The sequence below is a fragment of the Anguilla rostrata genome, chromosome 16 (assembly GCF_018555375.3).
Source record: "Anguilla rostrata isolate EN2019 chromosome 16, ASM1855537v3, whole genome shotgun sequence".
In the NCBI taxonomy this organism is placed as follows: Eukaryota; Metazoa; Chordata; class Actinopteri; order Anguilliformes; family Anguillidae; genus Anguilla; species Anguilla rostrata.
In genome coordinates, this window is record NC_057948.1 from 5,894,857 (window position 1) to 5,912,569 (window position 17,713).

Genomic DNA, 17,713 nt, shown 5'->3' on the forward strand with positions numbered 1-17,713 from the left:
GCCTATGTGCTGACCGAGCTTCCTCCTCTAGTGTTACGTCTGCTGAAGTCTCAGTTTCTCAGTACAAAAATTCAACGGTTCCTTTTCTGTCTTCTCTTCAGTACTTGACCTTATCTCTCTTCCACACACCACAGCTTTCTCTGCTGATGCTGATATCCACAGTACTTCCTAGGCATCACAACACTCCCCTCAGTCCTCGATCCAACCATCTTAATCCTCCCTCCCCCCTTCTCAGCCATACCATCACGCACTCTGCTCCTGCCGACTGGCTGAAGCTAAGCAGGTGTGGGCTTGGTTAGTACTTGGATGGGAGACCACCAGGGAATACTGAGTTGCTGCTGGATGTGGTGTTGGTGGACCAGCAGGGGGCAATCTTCCCTCTGGTCAAATAAACCCCAATGTCCCAGTGCAGTGACGGGGACACTGTGCTGTAGGAGATGCCGTCTTTCGGATGAGATGTTAAAACCGAGGTCCTGACTCTCTGTGGTCATTAAAGATCCCATGACACTTATCACAAAGAGTAGGGAGTTCCCCGGTGTCCTGGGGAAAAATACCAGATCTGGCTCTCACAAAACTTGCCACCTAATCATCCCCTGATTTGATTGGCTAAAAAATGTCCTCTCCCTCCAGTGGAGCTGCTCAGTGGCCAACAATAGAGGATTGTGGTCGTACTGGGCAGCTCCCAGGTGTGAATGTGTATGCAGCAGGGCGTTCCTGCAAAAGAGCATCTGTGCTCAGCGAACCTACCCTGGGTAAATAAAAGTTAAATAAATTATTATTTTTTAATTCTCTCCTTTACCTTCTCTTTCCAACTTCTCCCCCGTTACAGGCGCCCACATACAGTATCTCACCTGATGACATCACGTGAACCAACCACCCACCCGTGCCCCGGACCCCTTTCCCTCACCTCTTCTCCGTCACACCCACCATACTCTCATTCATCTCTTCCACGACCATCTCTTCCTCATCCCTGTCCACAGACTGTGTGCCCAAGGCCCTCAACGGGGCCCCAAGTCACACCCCCATTAAAGAAACAAGCTTTGGGCCCTTCTGATGTCAAGGATAATCATCCAGGTGCACGCCTTTTGTTTTTGCACTCGTTTGGTGAATATGTGAGCTCAAATAAACTGACGTTGACACAGAGGAGACTATAGCACGCGGTTAGCCATGCTAACGAACAAAACCAAACGACCGTATTTCATCTCGTGCTCGCCGAGCTGTGTAGCCTCACACTTACAGGGGGAAGACCTGCTGACAGCCAGCGTAAATCTCCGCTAACGCCGACCAGACGCGCCGTCTCCAATCCAAAACTGCGATAAATGATCGGCAGTGAAGCTGTCGCAAGCTACGGCAAACGTTATCTGTTGCCTGGCAGCATAATCGGCTCCAAATCCATCCCAGCAACAAGATTGCTTTTGAGAAATATAATCCCTGTCAACTGTGAAGTGAAATAGACACCAGTGCGCACTGCTCCCAAATCTTCTATCCCTGCAATGATGGCCGTTTCTGCTAGCTCCCAAGCAGAATGCTATGACAATTGCAGCCAAATGCACTTTTATGTGCAGTGACTGATGTCAGACAACTTGTATGTTTATAGCCTCGATCTGCAAAGAGTGAGTTCCTCTTAGGGGTGGGCAATACAAACTAAAAATCTAAAAATGGTACTTCCAGACCCTCAGGACGATGAGAATACACAACCAAACTGCTTTTATGGGTAATAGCAGCACGTGTGGGGAGTCAGACATTTTACATTAAATAGGAGAATTTAAAGGAGGAACATTTATAGTGTGATGAATGGCACTACCGGGTGGTAACAGATAAATGAAGAGATGGTAAAACAGTATACGGACAACAGCAGATCCGTTTTATGTGGGATTTTTTTTTTAATTCACAGACATGAACGCTAACTCTACTGAAATTTCTGATTCTTGAACTTAACATTTTTTTTCACAACATGCACAATATACAATTAAACTCCTATATCAGGTATAAACAATTTACCACTTATCCATAGTTCCTCCTTGACATTCGCATTCAAGATTATGGAAGTTTTTAAGCAAAGATACTGCACACACACACACTGAGGTAGGTATGCGCTAGCTGTACAGTGGCCGAAACACATTCATCACTCCAACGTCTACTGCTTCGCTGAGGGATATCCAGTCTACAAAGTCTAGCATCTTGAACCCGGTAGTCTAATCCTACTTATCTCCACTATAATAAGCTCCCTTGGTACTATAGCTCAGCATAGCCCTATCATAACCACCATATATAATTTCCCTTTTGAATTCCATGCAGATGTATATTTAAACACTCAAAGAAATATTTAAGTTTCAAGTTTCAAGTTCAAGTTTCAAATTTAGGCCTAATATTCATGGTTTATGCATTTTGAATGCATATTAAATTTCCATCCATTCAGATTAGGTAATTTTAATACAAGCCAAACAATAAACTTCATGCAATGCTTATTTATACATCAAACATGAATGAAAGAAATAATAACCAGATTAACACAAATTATTATAAACAAATCCAATTTGTTTTTAATGCATAAACAATATTTATGCAATTATTATGAATACTCTGTATGTGAACCATTGTCATAATTTTAACAAATTGCATGAATTCATTAAAGACTTCTCAGTATACAGTATAAACCACAAATATTTTTTAACTGATTGAATCTAGTTTGTTTGCGAATGAGCAGATTTATATTAATCGTAATTTATTTGAACAAATAACTTTTCAAAATCAGTTTATTTAAATAAAACAAAGTTGATGTGATTGCTTAATTTCCAATGAATGCCTTGAATCATGTTTCTGAGTTAAGGCTTCTCCCAGAATTAAAAATGATTAAAAATAATATATAGTAACAATTAGAACAATACAACTACTACTAAAACTACTACTCCGACAACTACTACTACTGCTACTGCTACTACTACAACAACTACTACTACTAATGATAATAATAACACAGAAAGAAGAATAACATCCCTTCAAACATCCGTCAATATGACAAAGCTATTCTATCATTCTGAAAAAAAAAGAAAAAGTTTTATGCAGACTGCTCCTTTCCTGTATGACTGCGGTCACAGGCCTGTCGGGCTAACTGTGGCAATGAGCAGCATTCCTGTGATGCTCAGCATCTCCCAGGTATTCCACCCCCCCCCCCCCCAGAAATTCAGTATGGTGATGTCATTACCCCTTACACACCCGACCGGCTTATAAACCTACCAAGTCTTCAAGAATATCGAAAAATTCCCAGTTCTTGCACTATTTTATCAGGGAAAAAAAGGCAATTAACTCCTGAAAAAACACCAGCCCTCGCTCAATGGACTAATCAGAATGATTAAACTGTACCCAGCTGTAACGTCTGCTCCTGTATTAATTAAAGCCAACTGGCACATGCATCGTCGAAGACTCAGGGGCTGTTCTCATTGGCTGTGCTCATCGGCTTCCACAAGCAGACAGCCAATAGTCAGAGGCAGAGAGTTGGATGCTCAGGGGGAGTGTCTACTTGTTTCGATGGCAACATTACCAGCAAGGTATCACCAGTAGCCGATTGCGACAGTGATCTAGAGAACTACACCCTCGTAGCTGTGTATCGTTACATCAAAAAACTATGCAGAGTAAGAAAGATGAAGAAACAAACTCAATGATTAATTTATACTGCCTCTACCCATAATGCTCTGGGGCGGTAGCATTTGATCCTAGCTGCCATGTCAGAGCAGAGCAGAGGTCTACAAATGACGAATGAACCCCTGAACAAATGAAATTTTAAAACTGAAAAATGAGGGCGCTGCTTAGCTTTGAACTTCAGACGCACTTGGTTTAAAAATAATACTGTAACTGAAACTGACTAGTGGAAAAAAAAATTCTATCAATGAATAATTCAACTGGAAATGAAGAAAAATGTATTATTAATGACCTAGAGCACAGATTCAAATGTCATTTAGTTCCAAGATTTAAAGCAAGACTGTCTTCAGTGCTTTGGCAATATCACACAAATGGTGTGCAAAAAAAATATTCTACCTTAGATTCATTTTACAAATGAATCACACCCATCTATTTTCAAAAGGCAAAATATACTCCAGAAATGAACACTTTTCAACAAATTCATATACACATAAGCAGAAATCAAACTGGCATCTTTCCAGAAATCTCTACGGAGAGGGTTGATGATTACAGGTGTACACAACGACAGCTTGTCATTCAAGCTACAGCTGAACAGTATGTTTTTACCTCAGTGTCTATGCTGTCGTTACTTGGTACAGGTGAACAGTTTGCTTTTACCTTGATGTCCATTCCGTTGCAGTTGAGGCTCATCCCACAGTCATCAGTGATCTCCGTGAGCTCAGACAGGTCTTCATCTTCAAACTCATCCAAACCGATGTCATGGGTCAGCCTGAAGGAGGCAGACAGGGAAAGTTAGAAAAACAGGGTGAGAAACACGCGTAGCTCTGCCCTCGATAGTGATGTAAGCATGTAGAGAGCGAAGTGAACTGCAGTAAGACTACTGAAGGTATCACTATCTTCCATGTGACTTATTACACAGTTGAACTTTTGACTTCATGTGTACTGTATCAGTGTGAAAAATACTTTGCTAGAGCTGACATAGCTCAGGAGGTAAGAGTGGTTGTCTGGCAGTCGGAGGGTTGCCAGTTCGATCCCCCGCCCTGGGCGTGTCCAAGTGTCCCTGAGCAAGACACCTAACCCCTAATTTCTCTGGTGAATGAGAGGCATCAATTGTAAAGCGCTTTGGATAAAAGCGCTATATAAATGCAGTCCATTTATTTAACATATTTTTTTTCATATGCAGTCTACTCTAACCACCTCCCAGAGGCACAGCTGGCAGTCAGAGTGACGGACAGCCATCTTCAGTGTCGTCATCAGACACCACGTCCAGAAACAAGCTCTGCCAGGCAGACTGCTTGTGTGTGTGTTCCCAGGCAGATTCCTTAAGATGCACGACCAGTCATACAAATACACCCCTCCGGGAGAGAGAGTGGGGCTGGTGGGACTGCCAGTCAAGTTTGGGGGAGTGCACCGAGCTAGACCCTCGATAGTGATGTAATGGGGCGACATAGCTCAGGAGGTAAGACCGATTGGCTGGCAGTCGGAGGGTTGCCGGTTCAAACCCCGCCCTGGGCGTGTCGAAGTGTCCTTGAGCAAGACACCTAACCCCTAACTGGCGAATGAGAGGCATCAATTGTAAAGCGTTTTGGATAAAAGCGCTATATAAATGCAGTCCATTTACCATTTACCATTAGACCCGCAGGGACCTTGCGAGGGATGAGTAGAGTGGAGGGCGAGGGCACTGTCATGGGGTAGGAAGGTTCCGGAGCCCTGTGCCCACCATTGACGCCCAAGGGGGTGAGGTAAGTAGCTGGGGTTAACCAGGACTGACAGCCGGGGGGGGTTTGGGGAGGCTTACCCCAGACGGCCTGCCCCGGTTGAGCTGAGCATCAGTTCCCGATGGCCGCAGAAGGGGTAGCCCTGCTGGGATTATAGGCATTAAATCAACTCTGACAGAGTTCATTTCACTCCAACAGAGTTCAATTTGTTCCTCCGGGACTCATATAAACTTGCTGAATTTACTGAGTTGCATGAGCACTTCACCCCAGGTGCTTGTGTCCAGATTCTCCATAAGAAATCCCAGTGTCTTTCACTGGCACGGGAAGGCCACTGTTCCCCTAGGGAAGGGTTTATCTGTAACTGTGAAGGCCCTTGTTCACAACCTCATTAATCATTAAGCTGGAAGAGGATGTACCCAATGACCCCCCCTCCCCTCCACACACACCCACACCCGATACACTCCGATAGGCAGTTTTTCCTTCTCTGCTCACTTAGTGCAAGTACGTTTTCATTGGTCTGAACCAGGCTTCTTCTGAAAGAAATATGCCAACTGCAAAGTTCCTGTGCGAAAACAATTTGTGCCTCTGATCCAGAGAACGGATTTCATACTGCATACTGGTTCATCAGATATGATACTCCCCTCAATCGCAGTATCAGTTTTCCTACATACTGGTCTCATTCCCTTGGTGTCGATAGGCGAGCATCTGAACACAGCAAAGAGAAGGACGCGGGGCCAGACAGAGCAATGCTGCCGTGTAGCATTACATAAGCGCAGCTGTGCTGTGCAATGGGAAAGGATGGAGGGCGAGACTGCAGTGTCAGCGCTTTGGGGCTCTTTAGGGGTCAAAGGAAAGTGCAACTTTAGGAGCTGAGTTTACCTCAGGACCTCCAGAGGAGGAAGGGAATCGTTGCTAAAGAACAAACCGACAGCTCTCTTTCAAAGATCTTCTACATCAGGGGTGGCCAACCCAGGTCCTGGAGAGCCACATGGTCTGCTGGCTTTTGTTTTTACTCGGCACTTAATTGATCGATTAAAGCAGTTGATTACACAGTTAACTCACCTCACCTGGTTTCTTTTGTCTAAGTGGTTGTTGTATTTAAGGTGAAAACAAAAACCAGCAGACCCTGCGGCTCCCCAGGACCAGGGTTGGACACCCCTGTTCTACATGATACATACTTGGGGGGATTTCATCCCAATATTCACGCCCCCCCCCACACTCACCCACAAAAAAAAGAATATATGAGACTCCATCTTAAGTCGGTAGCCACACCTTCTGTGAATACTGAATTGTACAAATTCCTGGTTTGTGACAGCTCTGTGGACCCTCGACTGACAAATAAAAGGACATTAACTACTACATTAATATTATATAAACTATGCTGTATAAATAATTATTATACTGAGGAATTGCACTGTAATGTAACACTGTAGTGTATTGCATTTTACTGGCCTTAATTGCAGTTGAACTCTGACCTCTCGCTCTGTCCTCCACCTGACCCACTAAGAGTGGCGACTGGCGGTCCTGTTTGTAGTTCGTCAGCAACGTACACAGAATGCACTTACCCATTAACCCTCTCCAGACTATCAGAGACTATCGGAGTAAAGCAGCAGCACTCAAAACATAAGTACACATACAAAACGTGCAATAACAGGAACAAGGACATGTTTGTGCCCACATCCCATGTTTCTCCCCTCATGGCTGTACCACATGCACTTATATTTTTGCTGCTCAAGCAGTTTTCTTCCTCTCCTTCCTGTCTACGATGGCCATTGGCTCCAGAGAGGTCTTAAGGGCCAATCAATCACTTCAGGAAGAGCAATTAGCAGTTTTCTGAGGGAAGGCGGGGGAGGGAAACCAAGCGGCCAGGGGCGGGGCGACCGTTTTGATGGACAGGCCTGTCAGAGGGCAGAAAAATGCAACTCAGCTGAGATCAGGTCTCAGGTCTTCTGGTACAGGTTAAGGCTTAATTGTCGAAACAGTGGTTTTTTTTTTTTTGGAATTTCAAAATTCTAAGTCTAAGTGTTCTAGAACTCCACTGATTTAAATGACCAGTAGTGACTGTTACATCAACATTATAATGTTCAGTTAAGAAAGTTCTCAACCTTTTTGCCCCCAAGGCCCCCTGTGTCCATGGAAATATCCCCCCCCCCCAGGAGATGTGATAACCTCTCTGCCTGTCATCATCGCAACTCCATCTGTACACACTCCAATGCAGTTAGTCAAGCTTATTCCAATTAACCCCATAATAATCCTCAAATATTTACAAAGCAAAAAATCTTCTTTTTCCTTTTCCCCATTCATAGCAAACAAATGAGCCTGACATCTACAGAAAGTATAAAGGTCATATTTTAAATACTATTGATTTCTTGCTTTGTATTAGGCTATTTGTTTATCTGAATAATTACTCATGCCTTGATGTTTTGTGATTGAAGCTTTCAATAATGTTCTATCATCTCAGGGCCCCCCTGACAGCTCCCTAGGGCCCCCTTTTGGGCCCCTGCCCCCCCTGTTGAGAACCACTGCCTTAAAGGGTTAAGAGTGGGAGTTGTAAGCAAGGGAACCGAAGAGCGTTTTGATGTTTTTGTTAATGCTGTTCAAAATTCTTTCCCTGAACTGAAATCAATGTATTGTAGCCCTATCTAAACTGACAGCCGTGTGTTATGGTCTCTTCCATACAGTGTGTGGGGGTTTGCTGACAACAGCAGCACTTCAAACTGCTCTACGCTGTAAAAGAAAAAAATCAAAGGAGCTCATCAGTGCTACTACTCATTTTGGACATCACTGATTGGTTCGGCCCATAGTGCCACATCGAAGATCCATCAAAGGACCGAAGGGCCAAAAAGTCTGCACAAAAGTAGCTCTCTGATTGTACAACCGGTAAAGGAATACGCACATGGTGGGGAATGACTGTTAACCGGGGACGCTACTTGTCTTAGCCAAAAGAGATTCTGTTCTGTAAGCACGGTGTAGCTCAGCACCCACGATGCACTGCACAGCAACATCCCCGCAGCCCTACCAAGATAACGTCGCACAAAACGATGTCAAAACATCAGAACAGCACGTCACACAACATGACGCAACCATGTCAGAGAAACACAACGAAACCAAACAAGTCAGCACTTAAACATCTATCAAAAGTGTAACATTGAGTTGTCGTACTACAAGCCTTAACCCCTCTACAAAAAAAACCCAAAGCAAAGCAAATGAGCTCAAGAAGAGGAGATGACCAGCGAATAATGGAGCCTGCTGATGAATAAAGAAGCAGTTTTCCATTCTCTTGTTTTCTTCCTGCACCTGTTCACAAACATAATGTCCTGGCTTATTCTTCCTGAGGGTCCGTTCACTGCTCAGCACAGTTTGTTCACACATTCTTAACCCACACTGCCAGAGCAAAGTCAACATGGAATTAACGCTGAGCGTAATTTACGCACAAACAGTGCACGTCCTCTTCTTACACACCTATTGTGCGTGCACTTCTTTTATCACGCAAACCTCAATATCCAATACAGGTCCACATAATCTCTTGAGCTTTTCTACGTGTATACAATCACGCTAATATTGAATTCACTATAACCATGAAGCCACATTACACAGCACATCATTTGAAAAAGCCTATAGGCTTATGGAGACAGCTTCATCACACAGCACATTGGTTAAGAGTCTTGTGTTAATTCCAATTAAAATCCAATCTTGCTCAAACATAAGTGCACTCACTTAAATCTTGCCCTTGATCAGAACTCGTTTTCCCCTCCCCGTGAAAAGGTTTCGAGCGTTTTCGCAGCGCGCTCGCGCTGCGCAAGTCTGAGCATTAAGATGCTAATTAAGACATTAGCGCAGCGGTGCACATTCCCTCTGTGCCTTAATGGGCTCGCTAATCGACTGCTTCGTACCACGGCGCAACGGCACGCTGCACTCCCGCACGTATCCATTCAGACACCGCAACGCTCCGTTTACCCAGCACTTCCACCACAGTTATTAACCCCGTCCCATTGGCTGCTCAAAAGACCCATCCACTCATCAATCTATCCATCTGTTTATACGTCTATTTATCCAAGGCTGCACCTTTCTCACACTGACAAAACCGCTAACTCAACGCTGGCTGGATTCAACTTTCAACACATCAGCATCTTATTCTGGACTCCTAGACTTATCCTCAAGTCCCCACAGCTTGGATACAGCTCCCATTCATAATTCGCCCCCTCAAAGTTGTAAGTCAAAACCAGTTGCTTCTGGTCCAAACCCCTATTTTCCCCCTCTCTTTCTTCTGCTGAAATTCATCCTCTTTCCTCGAAGGGCGAGCCTCATCGGCAAAGTGCCGCACAAGGTCGCAGGACAGCGACGGTATGTCACGGGGGACTCCGTAAAAAAAAACAAAAAAAAATAAACTCTCGGTCGTTGCCCGGAGAGACGAGTCCAGACGCAGCCCCTACCATTTCTCCCACTGGTCCTCCACCCAGTCCTCGCCCTCCTCGCTGGACTCCATGGTCAGCTTGAGCAGCATCGGCCAGGCAAGCCAGCGGGGACCGAGCCGGCCGGGACCAATCGCAACTCCGAGCGCCTTTCGAACTCCGCCGGTCTCCGCGTCCAGGAAGCAGCAGCAGCCCTAGGGCACCAGGGTCTGCTGTCACCGTTATGAGCACTAATGCGTAACGTTCCTCCCCCTTGGCTCCAGGTGCACGATGTGACGGTCGTCTTGCGTTCGTTCAAGCTGACCGAGGACCACCGCGATTACAACGCGAGCCGGGGATTTTTAAAAAAATACGCCGCCCTCTTCAGAAAGAAAAGTACTAATTGCTAAAGCTCTGGAAGGAAGGAGCTCGTCGTCGAAAAAGCCAGGCTCGTCTATTATTAACGTTCCGGATCGATCCGGCTCTGGTCGCCCCTCTCTGTGAAAACTCCACAGCTGGGGAGGGGGTGGGGTTGGGGGGGGGGGGGTGTTCCTGCTATCAACGGACGACCGACTGTGCTGAAGGGGTCCACTTCCTCGTACGGGAGGAGGAGGAGGAGGAGGAGGAGGACGCCGGCAGAGGTCGGCGCAGGTGGGGACGGCGCTCATTTAAGCTCCCTGGCTCCGAAGCGCGCTCCTCCGACGTATCCCCGGGCAACGCCGACGCTGACAGACGAGCCGCCTGGCCAATCGGAGAGAGCATCGCCTCCCAGTGAACCCCGCTCAGTGGGAGGGGCCCCATCCGAGCCGGAGAAGGTTATTTCGGGCTGGATGCGATCCCGTGTGACATCATTAAAAGGGGCGGGGGCCCGCGGGCGGAACAGGGAGCCGCCGCTGGATTGAATTAGGCCTCGTTAAGGACAATTAGGGCGAGCTGAAATGAGGCTAACACGCAGTGCGATTAATCAGCGATTTTACGAGGAAGTGAAGTTAAATCACCGCAGAGGAAAATCTTTGGTGACAAAATGACGTTCTCAGAGTGCTGAGAGTTATAGGAGAGCCAGGGCAGAATTCTGCGCGGTGATAACAACAGAAAATCTGTTCAGAGTCGCTCTCAACTGCTGATAACAACGGCGAACCTGAATGCTTTTTCTTTCCGAAAGTAAGGCCCTTTACCTTCTCCTTCATTTCAATTCAAATATATTTCTCTTTTGGCCTATATTTATCTCTTGTTCATTTAGTTCAGTTTCCACCACGCAGGCACTAAACCTATTTAAAATACCAGTTTAATGCCAATCCTTGGGTTCGAGGACCCTGGACACTGCTCTATAATGCTGTGGACAGTAACAGCTCTGGTCCAGGTATAATGACAACAAAGATCTGTGAAAGATCTGCTTGCAGGTGCAAGGCACTGCTGGGTGAGTGTGAGATCCCCCACGACGCCCAGGCAAACCAGCCTCCTGCAGTCAGCGTTCACAGAGCTCAGTAATGATCCCAACAAAGAAAAGAGCATCAGCAGTGTTTTCCTGAGAGAGAGAGAGAGCTTTGTGTGGCTCCAAGGACATGTCAGCCTCAGTCGTTGTGAACACTGTAAACAGGATGTGACATCATATCTGGCTGAGCCCAGCATAAATATTGGATGAGGGGGGGGGAGGCTGTCATGATCAATCGCGGTACCAGAAAGATTCCTGTGCTTTCAGCTGCAACCCCACCCCCATGTGGATGCGTGCGCCAACTTCCTGGAAGAGAGCTGAAGGTTTTTATTTTATTTTTTTTATTTTTTTCTTCCCCACTGGACCCAGTTACTGCAGTTTGACTGCATTTGCAGCACAGTAAAATGTTCAGGGTTAAATCAACTCTGAGAGAGGGCATTTTAGTATAAATCTTTCAACTCTAACAGTGTTGATGTTTGATCCTTGGACCCTGCTAGAGCGAGATTACGACTCAATATTCCATGCTGTTGAGCATGCCTGCTACGTGATGTATAGCACTTCACTGGATGGTGTGATGAGTGACAAGCATGTCATTTTTATTTTTTTTTTGTTTTGATCGGACTTGTCAAGCAAAGTCATTTTTGCAGAAAATGTTCGCTGCACTGTCTAGAGACCATAGGATCCACAAGGCACACAGACCACATACGTATGCCTAGATGTTTAAAAGACACCTTGGATGGACCAGTGCAAAACCAAACACACAATAAGTGACTGGATATGTGAATATAATATTTATAAACCTAGTGTTCCAAAATGAGCCACTTGAAGGCAAATGGAGTTAAATTCCAAAAACGTATATTAAATATATAAAATACTATTTTGAATGAGTTCCAAGCTTACATTACATCAATACATTAAAATAATTATGCAAGATAAGCTTCAGAAAACAACACTTGCTGACCATAAACTGAATGGAGAAGGAGTGTTCCCCCTAGTGGTGGGATGACAGAACAGCGCACTGCCCACAGTAAAACGTCAGTGCCAGGACCTTACAGCGAAACTGCACATTTGGACAGTTTCAGAGAATCACTGTCAAACACTGGAAGTCTGCACAACGCAGAGGTACTCCACGTCATTCAAACTGCCTCCACAGTACTTCCCTTTCAGGCCTGACCGAAGTAACTGACCGAATAGAACTGAAGAGATGAAACAGAAGAAAGCCTACATCAGACCAGTTAGCTTCTCGCTCAGGGCCCTGCGGAACACTTTATGTTCAGGACACGTATTCCTGGAACTCATTTATACAACCGCTCCTTTTCCCAGAGAGACCCGGTGATTCAACATTACACTCCTGGATTCACGCATAAACACAAGACCCATCGCACCCAGGCAACTCGTCGAGCGGAAAAGCAACAATTTCACACGACCGCCGTTAAGATGAATACCGCACGCCAGAGAGCGATGACATTGTGATTAGCTTCTCATTTTTTTTTCTTTTAGAAAAGAACTGCACAAAACAGAGATTAAGAAAGGAGAAGTGATAAGAAATTACTTTTTTTGATATGCTCTCCCAAAAATGTCTTGTGTCTTGTGGCTGGAAGGCCCTCCTAATTAAAGAATGACACCGTGGGCCTTTTCACCCTCCCCTGTGTGAAGTCTAATAGCTGACCTCGCAGCGACAGCATCGTTCTCTCCCCTCCTCAGCTGCTCTCTGTGCGGCAGGGCCACCCCAATCCTGGTCTGGGAGATCTACAGTCCTGCAGGTTTTCACTCCAGCCCAAACAAAGCACACCTCGCTCAACAGCTAGAGATTACATTACATTACATTACATTCATTTGGCAGACGCTTTTATCCAAAGCGACGTACAAAAGTGCATTTTCATGATCGTAGACAACTGCTGAACACGGGTTCAGTAAGGTACAATTACTTATTTTGTACAGAGATCTGCTTGAGCTGCTAATTAGCAGAATCAGGTGTGCCACATTAGGGCCGGAGTGAGAACCAGGACTGGAGAACTCCGGGAGCAGGATTGGACGGCCCAGCGATTTGTCACGCACGGAAGAGAGGCCGCGCCCGTTTAACCAGCGCTGAAACACCCCGAGCGTTCGTACAGAGGGGGCGTGAGCAGAATGGCTCATTTGCTCCGAGACGCAACGAGAAGACCCTTCGTTCTGCGTTCCATTAAACCCTCTGCATGCAAAGCACAGGGGGAGGAGGAGGAGGGGGCCGGACGACAAAGCGTTCAGACATGCAGAAAGGACGGAGTGTAGCACAGTGGGTAAGGAACTGGGCTTGTAACCGAAAAGTCGCGGGTTCGATTCCCAGGTAGGACGCTGCCGTTGTACCAAGGTACTTAACCTGAATTGCTTCAGTATATATCCAGCTGTATAAATGGATACAATGTAAAATGCTATGTCAAAGTTGTGTAAGTCGCTCTGGATAAGAGCGTCTGCTAAATGCCTGTAATGTAATGTAATGCAAATCAGAAAAAAAAGGCAGTCATTTTCTGGAAATAACAAGAAAACAAGACAAGAAAAGGAAAAGAACTCACACAATTTTACCATGAAATACATGTCACTCCAAATAACTGTTTTACCCTCAATACTTACAGCTACATAATGGTATTACCCTTAATGAGCTACTGTGAAAATGCATTTCCCCCTTAAATACATAATGTCAGATAATACAAATTTGCCCTTGAAAACATATTGCCAAATCAGACTATGCAATTATTTAAATGGGCCCTGCCAAATAAGACAGTATTACCAAAAACGAAGATGAATTTACCCAGGCGAACAGCCAATTTAGATTGTTATACCTGTTTAGAGACCCTAACAGTGTGTGAACAGCTCATAATGACCTCATAAAGACTAATTCCTCACACACGCTGCAGAGCGTCGGCCTGCTCTTCACGGAAATTACTTTGAGAGGGTGCGAGCAGTGAGGAATACAGCTTGCCGAGCGTTAATTCCATGAGGTCACCACACAGATTCTGTAAAACAGCCAGATTCTCAGCGCCACATATTTTAACAGTGAAAGACAACCCTCTATCAATGAAGCCAAAGAATTCCCCAAATGAGCATTTTAGGAATATTCATTATGGGGCAGTACTGTTGTAAATGCTATTTTGGACCGTCACAAAGCTCCGAAGCCTCCTGTAATTCAGAAGGAGACCGCACAAAAAGACAGCGGAAGCTGACCATCTGGTTAGTCTACAGAGTCTGCAGAAAGCTTACGGAGAAGGTGAGCAATGACAACTGATAAGAGCGCTCAGGCATTTTGTACGTGCATCAGTCAACTCCAGAGCACGTAAGGAACAGGAATAGCCACCGTGCAAAGAATGCATGGCAAAATCACAACACTCATAATTGGGCAGAAGCAGCGCCTACACCCTGAAGAATTTGGTAAAGATACAAGGATAGTTCATGAGTACAGCATGCTGTGGTAGCTCCCAGCTTCACAAATCAATACCAAACAGTTAACTGCACAAGCGGAGTGAAATTGGGTCTGGGGTTAATGCAATTACGAGCGCAATGCTTCTGCACCTCCCAGAGGGAGCGAGTTTGATTGGAGAAGAGAGGCAGAGAAGGGAGTCCCAAAGAGAAACCGGAATACTGCCAGTAAAAAAAAAAATGTAATAATAAAATTAAGTAACGATGGCGGGAGGTCAAAGCTCGGCATCTAGGCCTGCTCGGAAGCTTGGAAACCTTGAGGCACGAGATCGGGCCAGAAACCTGTGAGATTCCTTTACCTCCTTCAGGCCTTCTGAGATGTCATTTGTAGTCTTCTCAACAATAATAATAAATAAATAAATCTTCCCCCTCGCTGTCAATCTCCCTGCTGCAGTCTCCATGGCAACCTCGCCGATAACGCCTCGGATGTAAATGATTGTTTTGAAGCTTGCCGTGCTTTTTTTAAAAAAGAAAAAAAAAAAGATACTATCTGCTGAAATCATAACCTGACATATTACAGCAGCGAAGCCTGGTTCCTCTTCACAGGCTCTGGCTCCCCCCTTTTCCAGTCAGGGGCTGTCTGAATGAAAGACCAAAAAAAAAAATCTCTGACAGGTTGTCCTTCAGGTACAGATCAAAGAGGCTTAACTCGTATCAGTTCCCGAAACGCGACTGGCGTATTCGAAGGCGTGATGCAGGAAACGGTACCACCCCCAGCGCATTACGGGCACCGTGTCGTACAGTGTGGCGTTAAACCAAGCAGTATACTGTACAGGTGAATTTTATCTCCATACATTGAACACTGTCCTCAACACTACACCAGTGTGCTTCACTTCCATACAGAAAACTTTAATCATAACACAACACAACATAATGAGGAGAACAGGCCATTCGGCCCAACAATGCCCGCCATTTTCCTAACTAAATTGTACCTAGTGCTCTGATTACCTACACGCTAGATAGCACCTACAGAAACACTGTATCAAGCCTGGTCTTGAAAACCCCCTGAGATTCTGCCTCTACTACGTGACCTGGCAGGCTATTTCACACATTTCACACTCTTCTGCAGGAAAAAAATGCTTAATAATGTCTGCGTGAAATTTATTTCAATTTATGTCCCCTTGTTCTACTAACAGAACCTGAAAAATCTCTTGTAGTTCACCTTGTTAATCCCCTTTATGAATTTAAAAGCCTCAAATCCCTACTTAGGTCTCTTCTTACTAAGCTTGAAGTGATTAAACATCTCAAGTCTTTCCTTATAGCTTTTATCTTTCATACCAGGAATCATTTTGGTTGCCCTTCTTTGAACCTTTTCCAGAGCCTCTACATATTTCTTGTAGTATGGTCCCCAGAACTGCACACAATACTCCAAGTGTGGTCTAACAAATATATTGCATAAGATAAGACTTACAGAACTGGACTCTCAAAAACACAACAGTGCAATATCACCAAGAAGCTTCAGGTGCTCATTTACAGTCCTAGAGGACAGCTGAGGGTTGTTCTGCAGTCTGCAGTAGAAGATGGGCAGGGTTCCTGCTGTCCTGAATGTAGGGAGAGGTTCATTCCATCACTGGAGGGCCAGAACAAAACAAAGATTTTACTATGGCTGTTATCTAATTGTTGATCATTGCATTTATTTAATTCTATAGCCCTTAAATTTAGGCAGGAGGTAGCAGAAACATAGATGTCTGCCTGGTCCACAGGGATCAATTATCAAGTGTCCTTTCGCAGCCTTCTATCTCGACAACTAGCGTGCTCTGGTCAAACTTAATTGACAGTCGCCACATCAACTGGTTAAGAGAATTAGCTTTTCTTTTTTTCTCTGGGTTATAAGGCAGAACATAACAAAGAACATTTAACTCAAATAAAAATATGTTTAAAAAAGAACATGACACATGAGAACTATCAGCTGACGCATCAACTCTTTTCAAACAATTTAGCCTTTAGTATAATAAATAGATTGACTAATAAGCGCTCTGGGAACAACAGATTTTTGAAAGATAGTGCTAGATTACACAGCAATATATATTCTTAAGCTAAAACACAATGGAATTGATTCTGGAAGAGAATCAATCTACATTCACTGACATCAGCTCCGAACCCATACTGCACCCAAGAATACAGTGTCCTTGCACACCGAAGGAATGCCACTCGGTTTGCAGTATTGTATTACATGTCACCAGTGACCTTGACCCAGTGCTTTACATCACACCCTCCCATGATCCAATGCTTTGCGGAAAACCACCGTCCCCCTGACTCCCCCAGCTATGTGCTGCTGAGCCAAACAAGGTCATATTACAGATTCTATAGACCTGCAAGATCCCCAACTGTCCCCTAAGGATGCGACCAGCTTCGAAATTCTGGTCATTTCATTAATACAGTCTCATGATTGATTAATTTTATTTACAACTTTTTATTTATTGGACATTATACAAGTGTACCGGATGACAAAAACATGCTGCAGTGAAAATATTTTCTAAATATATTACTTATTTTATTTTACTCATTGCCCCTTGTGTCGTGTGTTTCAGCACAGCAGATTATGTGGTTCACGAGATCAAGACCAGAGACAAAATGAATTGCCAGGTCTTCAGAGGATATTATTTGCAATCTTTTTTTTTTACTGTACAAACAACTGCCTAAGCACACATCTTTGGCATAGTCCCTCTTTTGTGAATGAAGCGGTCAGATCTATCTTATTTGTACAGCGCGCTGCATTTTACATTTGTTACAATGCGTCTTACAATGGACAAGGGCCTAAACCCCCACAAAAGCAAGCCTAGGGTGACAGTGGCAAGAAAAAAACCCCTTAAGAGGGCAGAACCAGTCAATATCACAGCAGATATAAGTCCCATGCCTTTTATTTATTCTCACTGGGAGTGTTAGTGCCATATCACTTAGAAGAGCCACAGGGCGCATAGGGTTTTTGTACCAAATTTCGAAGCAGTCGTCCAATCACAAGCTGAGTTAAAAGCTAAAATGTCATTGGTCAAAATCACTTCCACTGGGCCCGACCTAAGTAATTTTGACATTTGGCATTTTTTTATAAAAAATTAAAAAACATACATATATATATATAT

The 17,713-nt window shown here is 44.7% G+C and overlaps 1 protein-coding gene across 1 annotated transcript in view; it reads right to left on the minus strand.

Annotated features, from left to right (window-relative positions):
• Window positions 1-17,713, minus strand: part of LOC135241814 (C-Jun-amino-terminal kinase-interacting protein 1-like) — a 60,831-nt gene that overhangs the window by 38,479 nt on the left and 4,639 nt on the right. The window contains exon 2 of the mRNA XM_064312518.1: window positions 4,297-4,408. Coding sequence (XP_064168588.1) covers window positions 4,297-4,408 — 112 coding nt within the window. The remainder of the gene's footprint in view (window positions 1-4,296; window positions 4,409-17,713) is intronic.